Source organism: Ambystoma mexicanum, chromosome 6q, assembly GCF_040938575.1.
Source record: "Ambystoma mexicanum isolate Mex_15411 chromosome 6q, UKY_AmexF1_1, whole genome shotgun sequence".
Taxonomy (NCBI): Eukaryota; Metazoa; Chordata; class Amphibia; order Caudata; family Ambystomatidae; genus Ambystoma; species Ambystoma mexicanum.
The window spans coordinates 1,098,623,743-1,098,645,317 of NC_090937.1; the positions used below are offsets into that span (position 1 = coordinate 1,098,623,743).

Sequence of the window (21,575 nt, forward strand, 5' to 3'; positions counted from 1 at the left end):
GTCCTTGCCGTGTGGACCACGGCGAGATCCCTCGTCTTGGCGCGGATGAGCCAGTCGTCCAGGTAGGGGTAGACGTGAATCCCCTCGCGGCGCAGCTGCGCCGCCACCGGTGCGAGGCACTTGGTGAATACCCTGGGTGCCGACCGTAGTCCGAAGGGAAGGGCTTTGAACTGGTAATGACGCCCTTGGACCATGAACCTGAGGAATTTTCGGTGCCCCTTTAGGATGGGAATGTGGAAGTAGGCATCCTCCAAATCCAACGACGATAGGAAGTCTCCTTCCTCCAGTTGACCCAGGACGTGCTGGAGGGTGACCATCCGGAACTTCTGCGCCTTGATGAACTTGTTCAGCCGTCGCAGGTCTAGGATGGGGCGCCATCCTCCCGTCTTCTTCTTCACGAGGAAGTATCGCGAGTAGACTCCGGAGCCCCGAAGCCTCTTTGGGACGAGTTCGATGGCGCCCTTTCTGAGCATCGCCTTTACCTCCAGGAGAAGTTGAGGGACGTGAAGTTCTTTCCTGGCCACGGGGGGGACGCGCGGGCACCTTCTTTGAAACTCGAGCGCGTGGCCCCGGGCCAGGGCGTCCAGCACCCAACGGTCGGTGGAGATGGACTCCCACACGCTGACGAAGCCCGCCAGCCGGCCTCCCACCGGGGTGCTTCGGTGGGGGCCCGACCCCACGGCCGGTTCAATCCTGCTTGGACGCGGCCTTGCCGCCTTGACCTCCTTGGCGACGACGGCGGGGTCCGCTAGACTTGCCTCGTCCTCTGTAGGCCTCTTGCGACGACGAGCGGGCCGCTTGACGGTAGGAAGCGAAACCGCCGCCGGAACCTTTGGAGGCGCCCTTGCCTCCGCCGCTCCGAAAGGGCGTCCGTCGTTGCTGCAGGACTCCAAGGGCCCGGGCCGTCTCAGTATCCGCCTTGATGGCCTGAAGGGAATCGTCCACTGTCTTCCCAAACAGGTTGTTCCCGTCGAAGGGCATGTCCAGGACTCTGGTCTGGACGTCCTGCCGAAAGTCCGTAGCTTTGAGCCATCCACGACGTCGAAGGCAAACGCCGTTGCCCAGCTGGCGGAACCCAGTGTCGGCGATGTCCGTCGCCACGGTGATGGCGTGGTCCGAAGCCACCTCACCTTCCTGCAGGATCTCAAGGGCCTCCGCCCTCTTGTCGTCCGGCAGAAAATCCAGCAGGGGAGCTATCTTGTACCAGAGCTCCCTGTCATAGCGGGCCACGATAGCCAAGGCGTTGGCCGCTTTAATCGTCGTCGCTGCCGACGAGATGACTCTACGTCCCATAGCATCCAATTTCTTTCCCTCGCCGTCCGGCGGGGAAGTCGATGTGGAGGCCGCACCCTCCCCCGCTTTCTTCCTGGCTGCCGCGGAGACGACGGAGTCCGGGGTAGGCTGCGCCCGGAGGCATAGGGGGGCCGTGTCCGGGACCCGGTACTTCTTCTCGTACCGGTCTCTTCTAGCTGGCGTCGTGGAAGGGTTCTTGAGGAGGGAAAGGCCCTCATCCCAAATGTCGTCCAACAGAGGCACTGCGAGGACCGTCTTCCTCTTGGCCTTGCGCCGCTGGTAAAGGAAGCCTTCCTTTTTCTTCTCCTCAGGGCAGAGTTGGAAAAGCTCGGAAGCCCTGGAGATCATGGAGTGGAAAGATCCGATCTCGTCGGGCGGAGAAGCCCTGGTGGGAGGCGACGACGGAAAATCCTCGTCGTATGCCTCGTCGTCCGTACCCGTCGCTGCCGTGTCAGTCCCCGTATCATCCCCTCGGGTGGACGGGGAGGAGGGCTGGACGGGGCGCGACGGTTGAAAAGGAGGTGGTGGATGGATCCTTCTTTTCTTGGTAGGGGGAACACCAGAAGGTCCCGGTTCTGGATCCCCCGACGGGAGAGGTTCCTCCGTCGGTAACGGTAGCCTCGTCCTTATCTCGGAGCATAAGGACTGTATGGCCAACAAAATGGCCGCCGAGTTGTCTTGCGGCGCTGGCAGAGGGGAATCCGACGGGCGAGCAGGGGCCCCGTCGGTATCCTCGACGATGTCGTCGTCGTCACCTGCGTCGGGGTCCATTCCGACGGGCTGGCCTTCTTCCACGCCTAGGCCGTGGCTTAAGACCTCGATCAGCTCCTCTTCTGAGGTTGAGGCCGAATCTACGACTACGCCCTGCCCCCCCTTCTTCCCCACGGAGGGTTTCACGGGGGTCCTATCGATGGGCACAAAGGAAGACTCCCTCCGAGGAGGCAGGGAGATTCTGGGCCCTGAGGTCGCCACCACTGGTGTAGCCCCCACAGGCTGAGCCAGGGCCGCCGCGACCGTTTCGATAGAGGGCTTGGTCGGATGGATCAAGGCCTTCACCACCTTAGGTGCGCTCACCGCCTTATCCTTGAGGGAGGGGGCACTGCCACGCTCCTCCTCTGCCTTAGAGCTCGACCGGGGCCTCTCCAGGAGCTTCGCCGGGTGCGCGGCCTTCCTCTTACCCGACCCAGAGCGTTGGCTCGTGGTTGATGGTGCCGGGGAGGGTGCGCCCTGCCTGGCGCCCGTAGAGCCCGACCGTTCGGCGCTCCCGGTGCCAGCGGACTCGCGGTGCTTGGCCTTATGTTGGGCCCCCGTTGCCGGGGCGCCCTCAAAGGTCTTAGAAGACCGCTCGGATTTCTTCTTCTTCTCGCCAGACGGGCTCTTACCCTCCAGCCAGTTGGCGAGACGTTGATGGCGGTCCTTCATGGTCCGTTCCGACATGTTGCCGCAAAACGCACAGTCCTTCTCCACGTGCGTCTTGTCCTCATGAAGGCAGTAAAGGCAGAAAGAGTGTTCGTCCTCCTTGAAGACGTTCTGCAGCTGGCATCCAGGGCAGACCCTGAACAGCTTTCCGGGCGTCGAGCTCCCCTTCTCCTGGGCCATCTCCGAGACCGGGCCTGAGAAGCTTCTGGAGTCCTCCGAAGTGTAGCTCGACGAAATCTTCACCCTTGAGGGGGCACAGATGAATCCGAAACGGGTCCCCGTTGATCGGATGTAGGATCGGTGGAGCTTGAGGCTCTTTTGACCGAAGAATCGAAGTTTTTGTGAAAAAAGCGTGAAAAATAGCACTAACGCTCGAGAGCAATAGCACGAGGATCCCAACACATGAACGTGCGGTAAAAATCTGAAGATGGCTGCCAGAGGCGGTGCTTAGGTAGAGGGCAGTCATTGGCTGTGGTCAGTATGACGCAGAGACCAGTGATTGGTTATTACTACGAAAGACAGATCAGAAACGAAACTGATACTGGTTTTTTCTTTACCGAGGATTCCCAGCCTGACGACGGGGAATATTCATGAGCATGTGAATCCATGCCAGACCCCATGCTGGAGAATCAGAGTTTTTAATTCTGTACTGAATGGAGGACGGCTTTTGCAAAAAGGCCTCCTTGGTAAGAAGTGGAGTCTAAACAATGTTTTACAAAGGTGTGCATGGATGACCAAGTGGCCGCAGCACTAATGTACTGCACAGGAACACCCCTCTGAAGAGCCGTGGAAGTTGCTATGCCCCTGGTTGAATGAGCCCTTAAACCATCTGGAGGCTCTTTTCCTGCCAAATTGTAACATTAAGATATTGCTAGAATTATCCATCTGGATAAGGTTTGTTTGGACACACCAAGGCCCAATTTGTGTCCAGCGTAACCGACAAATAACTGATCAGTTTGTCTAAATCTTTCAAGTCTATAGATGTAGAAGCCGAGAGCCCTTTTAGGGTTTAGTCTGTGGAACCTTTCCTCCTCTTTACTAGCATGCGGAGGAGGATAAAAGGAAGGTAAAGTAATCTTCTGTGACGGATGGAAATCAAACTATTTTAGGTAGGAAAAAAGGCTTGACCTCCAAAATAACTTTATCCTTGTGGAAAATAGTGTGAGGAGGCTTACAAGAGATTGCCCACAACTCACTCACCCTGCAGGCTGAAGTTAAAGCCACTAGTAAAACAGTTTTTAAAGTTAGGAGCCTTAAAGGGCAAGAATGTAAAGACTCAAAAGGGGCACACATAAGAAACTTTAAAACTAAATTTAAATCCCAAACGGGAATTTGAAAAGGTGTAGGAGGGTACACATTTGTTAACCCTTTAAGAAATTGGACAACTAAGGGCATTTTAAAATATGAAACTTCTTCTGAGGTTCGCTTGAAGATAGATAGTGCTGCCAAATATCCTTTAATAGTTCCAACTTGGAGCTTCAAGTTGGCCAAATGTAATAGAAAGGAAAGCACCATGGGAGTGGTACATTGAAAAGGATCCACATTCTTATCCCTGCACCAGTTACTAATTTTCTCCCAATGACACCGGTATAAGGATTTTGTTGCTGACCTTCTGGCCGAAAGCAAAATCTCCATAACGTCATCCGGGAGGTCCCAATCCTTATCCCGCAACATCTCAGAAGCTAAGCGTGAAGGTTGAGTGTCTTGACCTCTGGATGGAGAACTCGACCTTCCTCTCTTTGTGGAAGAACTATTGGAGGGCATATGGACATGTCCAGAAGGTCTGGGTACCACGTCCTCCTGGCCCAATCCGGGGCAATTCGGATCATGGTTCTCCTGAACTTTCTCAACCTCCATATTACATGAGTAATCACGGGGACTGGAGGAAACGCGTAAAGGAGTGGATATTCTCAGTCCACTACGAACGCATCTCGTAGAGCTCCTCTCGGGGGAAATTCCCTTGAGCAATTCAGTTCACACTTCTGGTTTGCCCTGGTCGCGAACAGATCTACTTGAGGGGTTCCCCAAAGGGCGAAGATGGACTTCCTGAGCTAGCTCCCACTCCTGGGAGATTGTGTTCTGCCTGCTCAGAGCGTTCGCCGCCGTGTTCAGCTCTCCGGCCAGATGAACTGCCGATAGAGAGATTCTTTCTTGTATTGCCTAGAATCAGAGCTGCATTGCCTCTGCACAGTGGAAGTGATCCTACGCCTCCTCTTTTGTTGAGGTAGTACATGGCCACTGTGTCAGTCATTATCAGGACATTCTTCCCCTGTACAGAGGGCAGAAAAGCCTTCAGTGCTAGTCTGATTGCTCTCGGCTAAAAAAAAGGTTGATGTGCAGTTTGGACTCCGTGGAGACCAACAACCGCTGATTGTCAGATCGTTGGTGTGGGCTCCCCACCTCGTGAGTGAGGCGTCCGTCACTACAGTTATCTCTCGCCATGGTTGCCAAAAAGGTTCCCCTTGAGGATATTCTCCTTGCGAGCCCACCATAGGAGATCTTGAGCCACCTTGGACGGAACTTGTAGAAGATCTGATATCTCCCTGGAAAACTGGGACCATTGTGTCCTGAGGGCCCATTGCAGGGGTCTCATCCTCAGACGAGCCTCTGGCACCAGAAAAATGCAGGATGCCATGAGGCCTAGCAACCTTAGGAAGTCGAACTTAGGACGTCGAACACCGGTAGATGTTGGGCATTTTTAAACGTTGCTACTATCTGCCGAATGTGGTGAGCTCTCTCCTTGGGAGGCGAGGCTTTCCCCGAGGTAGCGCCCAGGACAGCTCCGATGAATTGGAGTCTTTGGCTCAGAATCGTTTGCTACTTCTTGTAATACAGGGAGAAGCCCAGCTTGTGTAGGAAGTGACAGGTCATGCCTAGAAGTTCCTGGGCTCGTTCGGGTGAACCTGCCCTGATTAGCCAGTCGTCAAGGTAAGGGTAGATGTAAATCCCCTCCCTCCTGAGACTCGCTGCCACAACTGCCATTAGCTAGGTGAAGACCCTTGGGGCGGAGGTCAGCCCAAAAATGGCAGAACTCGAAACGGATAGTGAGATCCGCCAATTGCAAACCTCAGGTACTTTGTGTTTGAGATGGATTGGCACATGAAAGTAAGCATCCTGAAGGTCTAATGAAACCAGCCAGTCCTGAAGCTGAAGAGCCTAAAAGATCTGAGAAAGGGTCACCATCTTGAACTTGTCTTTCCTGAGGAAATTGTTCAAATTTCTCAAGTCCAAGATGGGTCTCAATCCTCCGTCCTTTTTGGGGATGAGAAAATACGGGGAGTACCAGCCCTTGTTCCTCTCCGCTACATGTACATGTTCTATTGCACCTTTCTCTAGCAGGGTTAAAATCTCCTGCACAAGGAGTGGTTCTGGAATTTTTACAGAGTTGGCTCCCGGTGGATGATCTTGAGGTCTTTGATGAAAAGGAAGACAGTAACCATGGGTCACTATCTCGCATCTGACATAATAAACCGCCATTCGTCGAGGTACCTAGTGATTCTGCCTCCCACCAGGGTGTTGTGGGTTAAGACCTCGGAGTGGCTGCAGCATTGGCTGAGGAGGTAGTAGCTGCTGCTGTGGCTGATCTAGCGCCTCTCCCTTTTCCACCACAAAAGGGTTTCCTCTGTTGGCCTCTGACTGGCCTGCCCCCTCCCTTTTCCAAAAGAGGAATAGAAGCAAAAAGGGCGACTCTTCCAGGAAGATGACCCTGCGTAAGAGTGTTGCTGAGGTTGCTTTATAGTGGCGCTGAGTGATTTTGCTGCCGCTTTCGAGGTCTGCAGCTTCTCCAAGCTCTCGTCCGCCTTGCTGCCAAACAACCTCAAGCCATCAAAAGGCATATTAAGTAATCTGGACTGTACATCAGATTTCCTTAGCCATGCAAATCTACCAAGACCGTGCTAGATGCCATGGACCTGCTTATACTCTCTGCCCTGTCCAGTCCTGACTTGAGGCACTCCTTCATAGCCACCTTTCCATCCCTTACTATCGCCAGGAAACGATCCTGTTCTTCACCCTCCGGGATGTGATCAGCCGCTACATTCAAGCAGTCCCACATAAGGTATAAGTAAATCTAGTAGAAGTAAATCTAGCTAATGTACAAGTCACATTAGTAGATTTAAGGGCCATACTACCCAAACTGAAAACTTTCCTCGCTCAGGCGTCAATCTTTTTGACGTCCCTATCAGGGGGCATGGAGGGATAAGCTGATTGCGTATTTGCAGTCGCAGCCTGAATCACCAAGCTTTCAGGTGAAGGGTGTTTAGACAGATACTCAGGATCCGAAGGAGAAGGTCTGTACTTTCCCACAAATTTCATATTTACAGCTTGTAAAGACTCGGGGGTCTCCCAATTTATCATAACTCTCTTTTGAAGAGCTTTGTGGAAAAGGATTGGGTCTCTGATGTCCTTTATCAATAATATCAGTCAGATCGTCCTGGTCATACCTTGGAGACACTGACTTCCACCCCATAAAATCTATCACTCTTCCCATGAGGTTCCAATACACCCCTCAGGTGAGGTATCTAGGCACCTGGCCGATTGTAGGCAGTCATAAATGTCTGCCATTTTTGAACTAGGATCTACTAGTTCCCCTGGGACTTCCCTTGTCCCAAATCTAACACCAGCTGATGTAATTTCCTCATCAGAGGTATGTTCTTCAAAAATAGCAGACATGGATTAAAAGAATTCCTGCCTGGGCTAAGGATGGAAAAGGATTTCTGGTAAAGGAGGCAGCATAGACCTAGATTTAGCCATAGATGTCGCCTTGGGTATCGGTATAAAAGATTTCCCCGTCAAAGGCGTCGAAGGCGACAATGGAATCGACAATGGCTTCGATATGCTCGAAGGAATCCCCAAGGTCATTGAGGAAGGCTTCGATGTCATCGAGCAAGGCTTTGACGCCGAAGGCATCAACGCCATCTTTGGCTTCGACAAAGTCGTTGAAGAATGCGTCGAGTCAATACCGGACTTCGACGATGAGGACAGCATTTTGTCCTCCGTCAACCTCGATTTGTGCACCGAAGGTTTCCGTTTTGCTTCATGAGGCACTGGAGAATCATCCTCCGAGGACACCCTCTACTTCTTGTCGGATTTAGCGTGTGCTGTTTTAGATTTCCCTCTGTCACTTTTGGAGTGGACAGGGGCATGCTCTTCACGCAACTTTTTTGAGGGGGTCGGGCCGCCTTCTCAAAATATTTTTGCATTGAAGCCCTAAAGGCCTCCCATTTTTGGGGGGAATCATGCTTAGAAGGACAAGAAACAAACCTGTCGGCCGAGGAGGAAGAAGAGGACGAAGATCTGGGACTTCGCTTTTTTTATTTTTTAGATGAGGAATAAGACTTCCTCGAGCGACTCTTCGACCTCGACCGCCTCGACTCGTGATGAGATTTTCTACTCGACTCTCCCGAGTCTTTTAGTCTTTTTGCTGACTTTAAAGACTCCTCTCCCGTCGCTAGCTTACCTTGGCGTTCCTTAAGAGCCTTGATTGACATCGCCTGACACGACTCGCACTTGTCGACCTGATGGTCAGGACTAAGGCACCAAAGACAGTTGCGGGGAGGATCCATAATGGACATCTTTCTTCCGCACTTCAGACACTTTTTAAAAGCATCTTGGGTGTTGTCGGAGGGGAGGATAAAGACATTTTTTTACTGGGATAACTGACGCACCGTTTCGAAACATGAAGCAGAAACTCGGAAAAACAGAACTGAATCCAACGGGCGCGGCTCGAGCCCGCAGCAAGCTGCCGAATACATTTAAGATGAGGAATACGTGGGAGGACACAATCCATTTGAATTGCTCTTTTGCCAGTTGCAAGCTTTTTGACAAGTCTCAGCGCAGGAGTCCCCCGAAGTCCTCCCTTTAATCCCCACGACTGAGGCCCAGGAACAGCGAGATCTGCTGGAAATGTCAGGAACAGAAGTCATCAGCTGCCTCTTTTTCTTCATTGTAAGGTACTGTGAAATGAGACCGAGAACTTACCTCTCACGGTGAAAGTGCTGGAAACTTTTGAAACTTGCGGGATAATCAGCTTGTGACCCAACATGATTCTTTTTTTTACAAACTACTTCTGAGAACATTTGCAGAGACTTTACCGTTTACTTACTATTAGGAAATGTTTGCATGCAGTACCCTTTGTGACCACTACACACAACTATGACTACAGGTGTAAGCAAAACCAACCTTTGGTATAAGTCTGTACCACACAGTTTTTGGTAGTGAGCTGAGCAGCCAGGCTTATCTCATGAGGGAATGTGAGCTTGTAATGGTATTACACAATGGTATTACACTATATAGGACCTTCCAAGTGCACTTCCTCAAATTTGAATCTGCATTTGAAACTACATTTGAAACTCTCTTCCACTATACAGGACTCAAATCTCAGTGTGTTCTCCTATACCAAACTGCATTGTGAATCTTGGGCCTCTCTCCTACTATACAGGACTCTCAATCACAGCATGCTCTCCTGAAATATACTGCACTCTGAAACCTAGGCCTCTCCACCTCAATACAGGACCCTCAGGTCCAGGTGTACTCTCCTGCATCAACGTGCACTGTGGGGTATGAGTCTCTCCTTCACTGATATAATATGATAGTTTATTTATGTAGTGCCTATACACAATGTGTTTCAAAGTGCTGTGCAGGACTCTCTAACCTCAGTATCCGCTCCCGCACCAACCTGCATTGTAGAACCTAGGCCTCTCCCACCATGCAGAACCCACATCTGAGGGTGCTCTCCTGTACCACTACACCTAGGTGTACTCCCCTGTGCCTGTACTGCACTGTGAAACCCGAGCCTCCTCGCCACTATACACGAAAGACAACTCTAGGTGCCCCCACCTCCATCTCATAATTTAAACCTGCCACACTGTGAGGCCGGAGCCTCTCCCGCTATCCGGGTACTCCAGTCGAGATGTTCAATTGCTGCATAGGTGTTCAATTGCTGCCAGCCTTTCTGAGAGGCCTGAACCACCTCCTCCCCCCCACCCTGCGATATCTAGGCTTCTTAAGATAGAGCGTTAATTACCACCAACCTCCATCAAAAATAAACCTCCCGTCACCCAGGCGTCCCCAACCTGATACTTGATCACCTCCTGCCATCAGCGAAGCCAGACCCCTCTCCCGATTGCTAAATATCCCATTCTTTATCACTGCCTGACTTTGCGGAAGCGGACCTACCCGTTACAGTCCAAGAATCAGAAATCAAGCTGTTCAATCATCTTTGGCTCCCGCCGAAACCTACATCGCTTCGGACATCTGATACCCCACATCCAAGAATACATGCTCATTGTAAACCACCTCTAACAATCTAAGCTCTCCACCTCTTGCTTCTCATTCGTCTGGGTTTAGTTTATTTACTTGTATAGCGTACCCCACCGAAAGGTATCTGGGCGCTTTTACTTGGGTACATGGATACAGAGATAGTAAACAGGACCCCGCAAAGCAGGGGAGGTGTGTTACAGATCACCTTACAGGCAGGAGCAATGAGAAACATAGGGGAAACAGCTATGCAGACAAGCATATTTACAGAAAGAAGTACAATTTATAGATATACAGTCACTAGGCCTAAGTTACATTTACAAGGAAATAGGGCAGTTACATTTACAAGGAGATGGAGCAGCACAAACTATGTGTGTGTGTGCTCCGTGTCGGAGTTTAGTCATGCTCAGAGGTCGTTTGAGCTAGGGAGCCGTGCTTTAATTTTAGCTCTGAAGGTCCAGGACTCAGACTCTGCTCTAATGTCGGAGGGGAGGGAGTTCCAGCGTTTGCCCACTAACACTGGGAAGCTAGAAAGACATGCTGTTTTTACATAGTATTTAGGGATGGAGAGTTGGTTGAGTTAAATGGATCTGGTGGGTCTATTGGTCTTATGTCTCAAGAATTTAACTGTCAAATAAGAGGGTGCTGTGTTTGCTAGACATTTATGGGTGATGACAAGCGCCCGGAGTGTAATTCTGTCACAAATGGGTAACCAATGAGCCTTTCTTCTGAAGGAAGAGAGGGTATTATCATTACCTGCTACAACTGATTTGTAGAAACCCAACACACAGCAAGCACCAAGGCCAGTAACTACCACCATAATCCCCACCCAAGTTACCTGCACCCATAGCCCATATTCAGACGCCCCACCCGCCTATGTACAATAACCCCAAGGACAGCACTCCCGTTGTAAGAGGAACACCCCTACTCAACTGATTGAACAAAGACACACCCTTGAAAAACATCCAGACGGAACAACCTAAGAGGATTAAAATCAACACTAGCCTAGCACGAGGCACCACAGTTGGAAAAACTGCCCCTATAAACCTAACTCCTCCCACCAAAGACCCAAAATGCCCTGACGTAGAATTGGACGGAGACGAAGAGAAAAGGAACACGATACAAATAATACAGATACACAAGCTCAACCACCCCCAGCAGAAGACGCCTTCAATACAGAACACACCACGCAAAATAATACTATCTACAAAACAAACATTGCAAGAGAAAAATCCTTACACCTTACACGGTACCTCGCACCAACCAAAGAACCTAGATACTTCAGCAAAACCAACATTTCCAGAGGGATACAAAAAAAAACAAACGGAACAAAAGAAGAGTGGACCCAAGAAGAGAATAGGACAACGTCAACCCCCTTACTCCCTAGATCGCAAGAACAGAAGGGCACTATTGATACCCACATAAAATGACAGGAGATAAAGAAACAATAGAAGTCAAACGAATTATCAATCTCCCAGACTGATTCAAAGACAAAGCCGCCTTCACAGAACCTCAACTGCTCGGAGCCAACATAAAAGAACCCCAACGTAACACCCACAAATCAAAACCGGGAAAAAATAAACCAAATGACACCAAAAAGATCTACTGCAATCTAACGCAAGATCAATGTCCAAACATGCCACTGAAATCTACGACCTAAGTGATGGAGGCATTGACATCCTTTTCGTAACCAAAACATGTCTAGATGACAACTATAAGATCACCCTCAATAACTGCCTCCACGATACCTTCAAGTGCATCCAAGTAAACAGGAAAACCAAAAGAGGTGGTGGATTGGCAATCATCCACAAGGAACACTTGGAAATTAAAGTGGAAGACCCACTAAACATCAACAAATGCGAATCCCTAATCATACGTCTATCAACAAATCCCAAGACAAATCTGAAATCCATACTGGTATACAGACCACCAACGTACGATGCAGCCTTTGTAGACAACTTCAAAGAAGCAATCACCAACCTAGCTATCGAGCGTAACCACCCGATTATCCTCTGAGACTTCAACATCTGCTTTGAAGAAGAAACCACAACCTCACAAAAATCTCTTATTTGCCAACTAACAATGAAACTACATCAGCTGCTCAAAGGAGCAACCCACACGGCAGGACATACACTGGATGCAATCTTCACCAACAGAAAACTAATTACCATGGTGCCACCGATTCAGATCCTCTGGAGCGACCACCTCATCGTGCCCTTCGTAATCACACTGCCCTTCCCAATAACCAAGAAACAAGAAAAGCTAACGATCATCATGAAAAGAAATTGCAGAACCATAAAAAATTCCAACTTAAAGGAAAGACTGCAGATCACCAAACCACAACCATGGGCGAAGCAGACCTAGACACTAAAATATATATACTTCACAACCGGAACGCCACAACAATCGAGATCGCCAAAGAAAAGCCTTTCAATCCATCACGCAAAAGATAAACAGCAAAATGGTTCACCCCACTACTAAGCGCCATGAAAAGGGAAAAAAAACTAGAACTAGAATTACAAAAAGCAAAAAGGAAATACTACGACAACAGAATCCTCAAAGCATTAAACACCCAAAAAACGATTTAAAATCAAACCAAATAAAAAACCCATCCGGCTTCAACACTCCAATACCATCGAAGAAATTATGCAGTGACCTCACAGACCACTTCAAAAATAAAATCATGACTGTTGCTGGATTTTGAGAGAGTGAGACCGTTTCCCCCACTCTCTCGTATATTAATGGGATTTTGTACTCTGTTTCTTTTGGTTGTGGAGTCTGACAAACTCCATAGGCAACATCTTTTACATTGTGTCACACAGCATCTTCGGTGCAGTGACACAGTGAAATCTTTTAGATTTCCCAAAGGTTTAAATACCTTCTCTGGGATAAACTACTGTTTCCCAGAGCAGTAAAGTGAAATTGACGTTACTTACCATTTGTAACTTTCTAGACCCAGCATACACTATCTTACAATAGGGTGCTTGAGGTGTTAAGAAGTATCCCTTTGTCCATCTTCTCATGTAACAATTTTATGTTACCCTTTCCTCAATGAATGGCTGGTGGAAGTGGTTTACTTTTAACTACCGGGGTGTGCTTTTACCGCGGGCAGCGTTTGCAGCTGCAGCACCCAAGGGTGCAATTTTTGTCAAAATAGCTGCAGTCTTCTTTATTTGCCAGTTCTTTGTGGAACGGTCCTTCTTGAGATTTACTCTGCGCGCCAAACCAGGTTTGGCCCCTTTGTTCATTTTGTCTTTGGCGGGATTCACGAGTCAAGCCCGCCTATGGCTCCAGGGTGTCTGGCGGGGACAGGAAGCAAGGGAGGTGCCCGAAATTCCCTGTGCTTAATCTCCTAGGAGACGGGAATGCACTCTTGGGTGCTTGTCCGGCAAGGACAGCCACCTTGCTGGGTGACTGACAGCTAGGCTGGAATAAATGGGAGAAACCTGCATAAAAAGGCAAGGCTTTTTGACTTAGAAGGCAGAGTCGACCACTGGACGAAGGAATCCAAAGAAGAACATGGAAGAGACACCTGATGCAACTCCTGGACCGTTGGTTTTCCCAGTGAATCCCTGCTGCTGTGCTGAAGCACCAAATTCGTACCGACAGACGTCCTGCAAGGACGACTTCTCCCTTTGAGTTGGTGGGACCAATCAACTCCAAAGTAAGCCACCTGGACATCCTCTCGAAGCTGGTTGAAGTTCCACTGTAGTCGCTGCTGGAACCGAATAGCCAGGTAGAGGAACACCAGATAGTGTGTTGCTTTGAAGCTGGCCAAGAGCTTGAGGAAGATCCTCCGGACTCCCAGGCACCAGGACTGACCGAGCCTGAGCCACCTTAACAGCCTGCTGGGCCCCAGATGCAAGGAAGGCCCATCTCGACAACCAAGAGTCGGCAGTGTTGCTATTTGCTGAGATGCGAGGAGCTGAAACCGCAAAGTGCCACTGAATAGAAGTTGGTCCTTTTCTGTCACTGACCGCCCCGTTGCAGTGCAGGAGTCCTCCAGATGTCCTCCCTCTTGTCCCCACGACCAAGGCACAGGAACACAGGATCTGCAGAGCTGCACAGGAACAGAAGCCAGCCAAAGCACTTTTCTTCTAACCGAAAGGTACTATAAAGTCTAAGAGAACTTACCTCTTGTGTAACCTCACTTGTTCTCAGTGGAGACTTGTCTTGGTTGCTTCGGTAGAGTTGCTAACAGCATCTTTACCTCACACGACTAATCAGCTTGTGGCCCTACTCTGATTTCTTCTTTTCTACAAAGACTTCTAAAACATTGTGCAAGACTTTGACCTACCTGCAAGAAGTGCTTCAGTTCACCTTGAATTTCGTCCAATTGACTTTGGTCTGGCGTGGCTTCCTAAAGGACTTCTTCCCTCTCACATTGTGTTTGGTCTTCCTTCCAGGAAGGGGTTAACTTACTTTGCATTGGGGGGTTACCAAAAGTACTTACCTGCTTCAGAATATTTTTGAGATCTCTTGTTTTATTCTAATAATCTGTTTCTTTGACATACTCCTGAGTATTGCCCTAAATGCAACAGCGATATATTAATGTCCACAGTGTCATAGCTATTGAAGTCACCTGATGATGTAGGAAGTGTGTGTGCCATCCCAAATGGGTATTTGCCAATTTAGGGAAACTCAAGAGTGTGTATTTTTGTAATATTGTAGTAATGGTAATAATTTGTTTCTAGTGTATAAGGTTTTAATTAAACAACTTGCACTTTAAATCAATTGTCAGTGTCTTTTGGAGTGTATTTTTGTGTTACTATTATATTGCCCCTTCTGAAGAAGGCTTACTCAAACTGACTCTGAAATAAATTAATTGTAAAATCAAGAAACAATGTGTGTAAGAGTTTATTTGAATACTTGTCACTGTGAATCTCTGTGCAACTCCCCTACAGCTCACATTGACCCCTCTTGAGAGAAGCCTGGCTGCTCAACAGGCTACCAACCTGTGTAGTACAGACTTATAGCAAAGGTTGGTTCCTATTGCCATGAGGTCAGGGTTGTTGTAGTGCACCCAAAGGGGTACTGCATACAATCTTGCCTAACAGAAAGACAAAAGCTGTGGAGTTTTGGACTCCTCCCTCGCTTCCTGCCTACTCAGATACTCTGGGACCTGGGTGGGGAATACAAAGGATTCCTGCAGTGAGACATTTCCACTGAGGTCGTTCTGGCCTAGAATGGCAGAGGAAGACCTCGGAAACAGCTAGCATAATTACAAATGGCGGAAAAATAGAAAGGTAGCCCTTGTGTGCATTACCGAGGCTGATTTAACAGCCTGCGGGTAATAAGACTAAAAAGTCACGAAGGTAAAACCACTGCCACCAGCCATTCAAGTAAACCTGCAATTGTAACAAATGCTACAGGTAAGTAAGGGGATAGACTGTATCCCCAAATCACTCCACATAAGGTGGGGTGTGCTGGTTTACTATATAAAATGTAAAGGGGGGTGAAAAATCCTCCTTTGCCCATTGGGAACAGTAGTTCACCCAAGCAGATTAAAGAGAAATTAACAGGGAAGCCCAGAGGGGCAACCCAGCCTAATCCCAAAAGTTATAGGAAATTATAACTCCAATCAGACTATGGAGAGACATAAAAATGTCACCCATAAAAAGAGTATAAGACTAGGTGGGAGGGGTAAAAAGATTCCCCACTCACATAGGCACAAGGGGAAATAATCCCCAAATTCAAGTAAAAGGTTTTGGAGTTGACACAGTTCAGGAACATGTATCACAAATATGAAAATACTATGTAACAACTGCTAAAACCTTAAGGCCTCTGAAAAGTGCTTGTTAGGCAAAGTTTGTATGCAGTACCCTCTGTGACCACTACACACAACTCTGACTACAGGTATAGGAAACCCAACCTTTGGTATAAGCTTGTAATATACAGCTTTGGTAGTGTTTTGAGCCGCCAGGCTTATCTCAAGAGGTGAAATGTGAGCTGTAGTGGAGATTTACAGTTACAGGTATACAAATAAACTCTTACACTCAAGGTTTCTTGCATAAACAATTATTAATGTATTAATCAGTCAGTTAGAATAAGCATTCTTCAGAAGGGAGCAATATAATAGTAACACAAATACACCTCAATACTGTACACTCTTAGTTTCTAAATCAGTAAAGACCCTTTTGGGATGGCCCAGAGGCGCAACCTACGGCCACAGTTGACTTCAATTCAATAACTAGGGTGCTGGGGACATTAATATCTTAATGTTGGCATTTAGAATACTTTTAGAAGTTGGTAAAAGGTAAAGATTATTAGAGCAAGAGACCACAAATTGCCCAGCAGAGTCTTTGGAGCAGAGTGAGCAGTGTCTTGGAGTATCTCTGCAGTTTAAATTGGCGTGGCCGTGACTCTGTTAAAACCTGACTCGCACCGTGCAGCAGTCGCGGTGTCGAGCAGTCTTTGGAGTCCTGGGAGCGGAGCGGACCTGGAGCCGGCAGTTAGCAGCGTAAAGAACTTATTTTACTTATGGACAAAACAAATTTCACTATGCGGGAACGAGGGAAGTCCCTCCCCCTACCTCCTTCATTGCCGCCGCCGAAGACGCAAGCCCAGCTGCAACGGGAACATGCAGAATCAAGGCTCGAGACGGGAGGGCAGATGGAGTCGACCGAAGAGGTTGCAAGTAATCAACACCAAGTAAGTCATCTCATATCTCCAAATCAAAGTCAGAGACTCACCTTTTATTCAGTTCTCTTCCATTCATTCCAACCTAGCAATCACACGCCAAGCAGGGTGGCTGCCCTTGCCGGCATCCATTATTTGCACCAGGTTCCTTTCTGATTTTGGACACGCATTTGAGGTCGTTTCCTCATTTCCACCAAAAGTACATGGGACACATGTAAATTGGCTTTTATATGCAGACGACCTAATCCTCCTTAATGCGACTCCTATCAGACTACAGCAGAAGCTGGACGCTGTAAAAAATATATGTTAAAAACAATGGTTTGCAATTCAACAAAATAAATATGAGATACTGGTTCTACAAAACCTAAGGTACATCAAGAGAAGTAACGGGAAACAATGTAAGTGGTGCTTGGGAGAGGAAAAACTAAATATTGTAACCAACACCAGATACCTGGGAATGAAGATCAGTTGCAATATTGATGATAGTGAAAATTTCCCATATTTTTTTTTATTAAGGATGGTTGCCTGGCATGCTAGCTGTCAACACTTGATTTTGGCCATTTCAACCCAAGGACTAAGACCAGTGATGAACTTTTATAATCAAAAAGTGGTCCCGGCATTGATACTTGGTGCAGAAGGTGCCTTTGGATGCTCACATCAATTGTGGGCGACACTGGAAAATATCTTTTGGGTAAAGGTGCTACAGTCACCTAAGGGTACTCCAACAGCGTGCATACGATATGAGCTAGGGCTTATATCTATTAATGCACGTGTATGCACGTGTATGTTAGAATATGTTAACAATCTCTCGCAAAACAACGATGAAAGATGTTGTCCCTCAATTCCAAATATAGAACAATCCTGACAATGGCAACGCAGAGGGTATTAGTCTTAGGGTCCCGACGATGTGAGGTCTTGCTTGAAGAACTAGTAATTGACATCACAACTCTACATTGCAATCCGAATTTAGCCAAGACTAAACTTTGGAGGCTCGACTGGATTTAAACAGGAGCACAAAGATCACGATGCAGAATAATGAAGGATGTGCCCTCTGAAGCGAGAGCATTCAACAAACTTCAAAACTTTGCGGAACACTTTCCGGATTCATACCGAAGAGCCTTGTACCTGAGCTTTCTACTGAACACATTTAAAACTAAAGAAAGGTTAAGCCATTGGGCGAAAAACCAGGGGATGGATTTAACTTGTAGATCTTGTGCTCAACAAGAGGAGACTTTAAAACATCTCGTACTATTTTGTACTGCTGTTCGAGCTCAAATAACAAAACACTTAACATTAATTCTCAAAAAGCAGCAATCGCTGAGTGCTGAGATCTGGTGGGCAAGGATTTTCAGTGGAACTGATCGGAAATTAATTTACACCTTGTCCTTCTTGGAATAAGAAAGAGACTTGCTGCTGCTTAACAATAACGTGTAACTAGAGACTAAAGAGAAACTGTCGATGAAATTATGATTTATTTTACTCAAGGGAAATAATGGAGGGTACGATGTGATAATGTCTATGTTTTTTCTTGTGTACTTTTTAAAGGTTTGAATAAACCGTGTTAAAAAAAAAAAGAATATTCTTAGCAGGCAAATGCTTTTGGATCCTCCAAGGACAGTCGTACAATTCAATAGGCTAAGCCAAAGTCAATGGGCAAAAGGCTTATATAGGATGAAGCACTTCTGGTAAGCAGAGGGAAAAGTCTTGGCACAAGTTCTTGGGAGTTTTTGAAGAAAAGAAGAATCAAATGTAGGGCCACAAGCTGATTAGGCTTGTGAGGTGTAGAAGTTGCAAGCACTCTACAGTAAGAGGTAAGTTCTCACAGACACTTTACAGTACCTTAGAAATGAAGAAAGAGATGCAGCTGATGATTTCTGTTCCTGTACAGCTCTGCAGATCTCGCTGTTCCCGGTTTCCATCAGCAACTCTATGAAATTCATCCAGCTCCAAGATGGATGTCGAGGTGGCTTACTTTGGAGTTGATTGGTTCCACCAACTCAAGGGGAGAAGTCGTACTTGCAGGGGCTTCTCTGTTGATGCGAACTTGGTGTTTCGGCACTGCAGCAGGGCTTCAACTGGCAAACCAACGGTTCAGGAATTGCAGCAGGGGTCCTCTTCAAGTTGTTCTTCGATTCCTTCGTCCAGTGGTCGATTCCGCCTTCCAAGCCAAAAGACTCGCCTTTCATTCAGTTCTCTCCCATTAATTCCAGCCTAGCTGTCAGTCACCCAGCAGGGTGGCGGCTGTCCTTGCCGGACAGTCAGCTGGCCAAACATCACAGTGCATTTGGGTCTCCTAGGAGACTAAGCACGGAGTTTCGGGCACCTCGCTCACTCCCTGCCTACCCCAGACACTCTGGAGCCAGAGGTGGGTTTCACTCGTGAATCCCGCCAAAGGCGAAATGAATAAAGAGACCAAACCTGGTATGGCACGGAGAGCAAATCTCAAGAAGGACCTTTCACAAAGAACTGGCGGAAAAAGAAAACCGAGGGCCATTTTGACAAAGATGGCTCCCGTGTGTGCTTTACTGTAGCTGCGAACGCAGCCTGCGGTAAAGGCACACCATGGTAGTTCACATGAAACCACTGCCACCAGCCATTCAGTGCGAAAAGGGTAATATAAAAAATGTTACATGAGTAACTAGACAAAGGGGATACTAGGTAACCCCTCCAGCACTCTATTGTAAGATAGGGTGTGCTGGGTCTAGAAAGTTACAATGGTAAGAAAAGTCAATTTCACTTTACTGCTCTTGGAAACAGTAGTTTATCCAAAAGAAGGTATTTAAACCTTTGGGAAATCTGAAAGACTTGCCCGTACCACTGCACTGAAGGTGCTGTGTGACAATGTATAAGATCATGCCTATGGAGTTTGTCAGACTCCACAACCAAAACAAACCGTGGATAAAATGACATTAGAAATACATGAGGGAGTGGGAAAAAAGGGTCACACACTCTACAGGTTAAAAAAATTAAGTCCTCAAAATCCAGCAAAATTACTGGGGGTCTCTAAGGTGGAGGGAATTAACACATTTCTGAGAATTGTCCCTAACAGTGCTAACCTGCTAATGTTGGTGTTCATATATTTTATCCCTACAACATAATAATTGGATTTACTATAACAGTGGAAATGCTTTAATCAATTGTATAGGTTTTACAGTGTGGTTAACATACCTGATTTATTGCATCGGTGTCCTATAATGTTTATTAGCTTTGCAATAGTACTTGCTTAACTTAAGATTCATCATTGCCTTGTGTATATATAAAATAAATAACTGATAACTATTTTGATATAACTAAGTATGTGTTTCTTTTGGCCGATGTATACTCTAAGTAATACAGCTCAAATCTACCTCCTAAAATGAGCCTGGCTGCTCTGCCATACTGTATGAGGGATAGTGGAGACTCACCCCTTCTGGCTGGAAAGGTATGCAAATCCCGTGGACAATCTAGACCTCCTTTGCTGGGGAGAAGCAGGGCTTGTAAGATTGAGTAATTACAGTGTAATTCAGATTGGTATCTACAAATAGAAAGGGGAGTAAGGTCAACCCCTCTGGTATTCTCATCTAGTAAAGAAATCAAGTTAATTCAAAACAATTGGACAGAAAGCTGTCCTCTCGTGTGTGCATCCTCTGCAGCTTCTTACCTCTGCAGTGTTAGTGAGGATTCCGAGAAGGCAACCGCGAATGGACGAAGAAGCGGAATGCCTGTTGACTATACATGGACGCCTGCACGAGCCGACGCGATGACGTCAGATGTAAACATCTGACGTCATTGCGTGACGCGCACTCAACATCGCGCCAGCATCTCCATTCCCGGTATATGGGACAAGGAGAGAAAAAGCGTGACGTGCGTCGCCATAGTTTTGTAAAAGGTGGTGTGCTCATGACCGTTAAAGTTGATAACATTGAATATTTTGCTCCTGAGGAAGGGACATCACTTCCCGAAACGCGTTGAGCCATCTGAATAGTGGCTAGGCCTCCGGTGTACCTAATATGTATATATTCTTTGATTGAAGACATGTCACTAGATGACGATCAACAATTGGTAATATTGCTGAATATAGACTGGCATGTATTAATAAATTGGATATTTGTTGAAATCAATAACCAAGTGACTATATGATTATTATTCATACAGATTACAAAAGCACAGAAGAAATTACCTAATTACCTATAAGAATACTCCTTTTGTGGTAGATTAGCCCTATAATTCAACCAAACTTTGACTTACCTTTTCCTGTTTTCAAAGCATGAGTACCACATAACCTTATGTCTTGACTAATTGATTGCCTTTGGCATTAACCCGAGTGTGCAGGGGACGCAAATGATCCCCAGCCTGTGGACACTTTATTTCTCTTGCTCTGCCATACTACCAATAACTAGAGTGGTACAGGCCTATAATAGAAGTTGGAGCTCTGTATAACAAGGGTATAGTTTTATAAAGTTCTACCAAGGTGGATTTTAGAGAAACTTCCCTTACACAGCTGCACTGTTAAAGGCATGTAATTAAGCCAATTCCCAAACAAAGTAGTAAACTGACCGTGTAACATTTTTAATATTAGGTATGCTATTGGTTTAACAGGCATGCTTGCGTTAGAAACAGTTACAAAAATAAAGGTACCTTTCGATGGTTGGTATGAGGGAAGGTGGTGGGCCCCCAGGCGGTGGCGGAAAACCTGAAATATTAGAACCATATCATTTAAGCATCATTATCTATTGACACACATTTACAAATAAATATTAAAGTCCATGCAAACAAAGATTATTCCATAAACTGGGTGTTGCACTTTTTTCAGAGAACAAATCTGTAACCTAGCACATATGCAGCACCTTACTAGTGGAGATTTATATGTGCATTCCTATGTGACTGGCTTACAAAGAGAAAAAAACTGGTTCTCCAGCATGGGCATTCTTAAGAGATTAGTATGCTCTTGTAAACCACACATGCTGATCGAGTGCAGCACTTTTACA

The 21,575-nt window shown here is 47.0% G+C and overlaps 1 protein-coding gene across 3 annotated transcripts in view; it reads right to left on the reverse strand.

Moving 5' to 3' along the window:
* FIP1L1 (factor interacting with PAPOLA and CPSF1) overlaps positions 1 to 21,575 on the reverse strand; it is a 708,522-nt gene that overhangs the window by 106,983 nt on the left and 579,964 nt on the right. For all 3 annotated transcript variants that reach the window (XM_069631658.1, XM_069631656.1, XM_069631657.1), the window contains one exon: positions 21,226 to 21,280. In XM_069631658.1, coding sequence (XP_069487759.1) covers positions 21,226 to 21,280 — 55 coding nt within the window. The remainder of the gene's footprint in view (positions 1 to 21,225; positions 21,281 to 21,575) is intronic.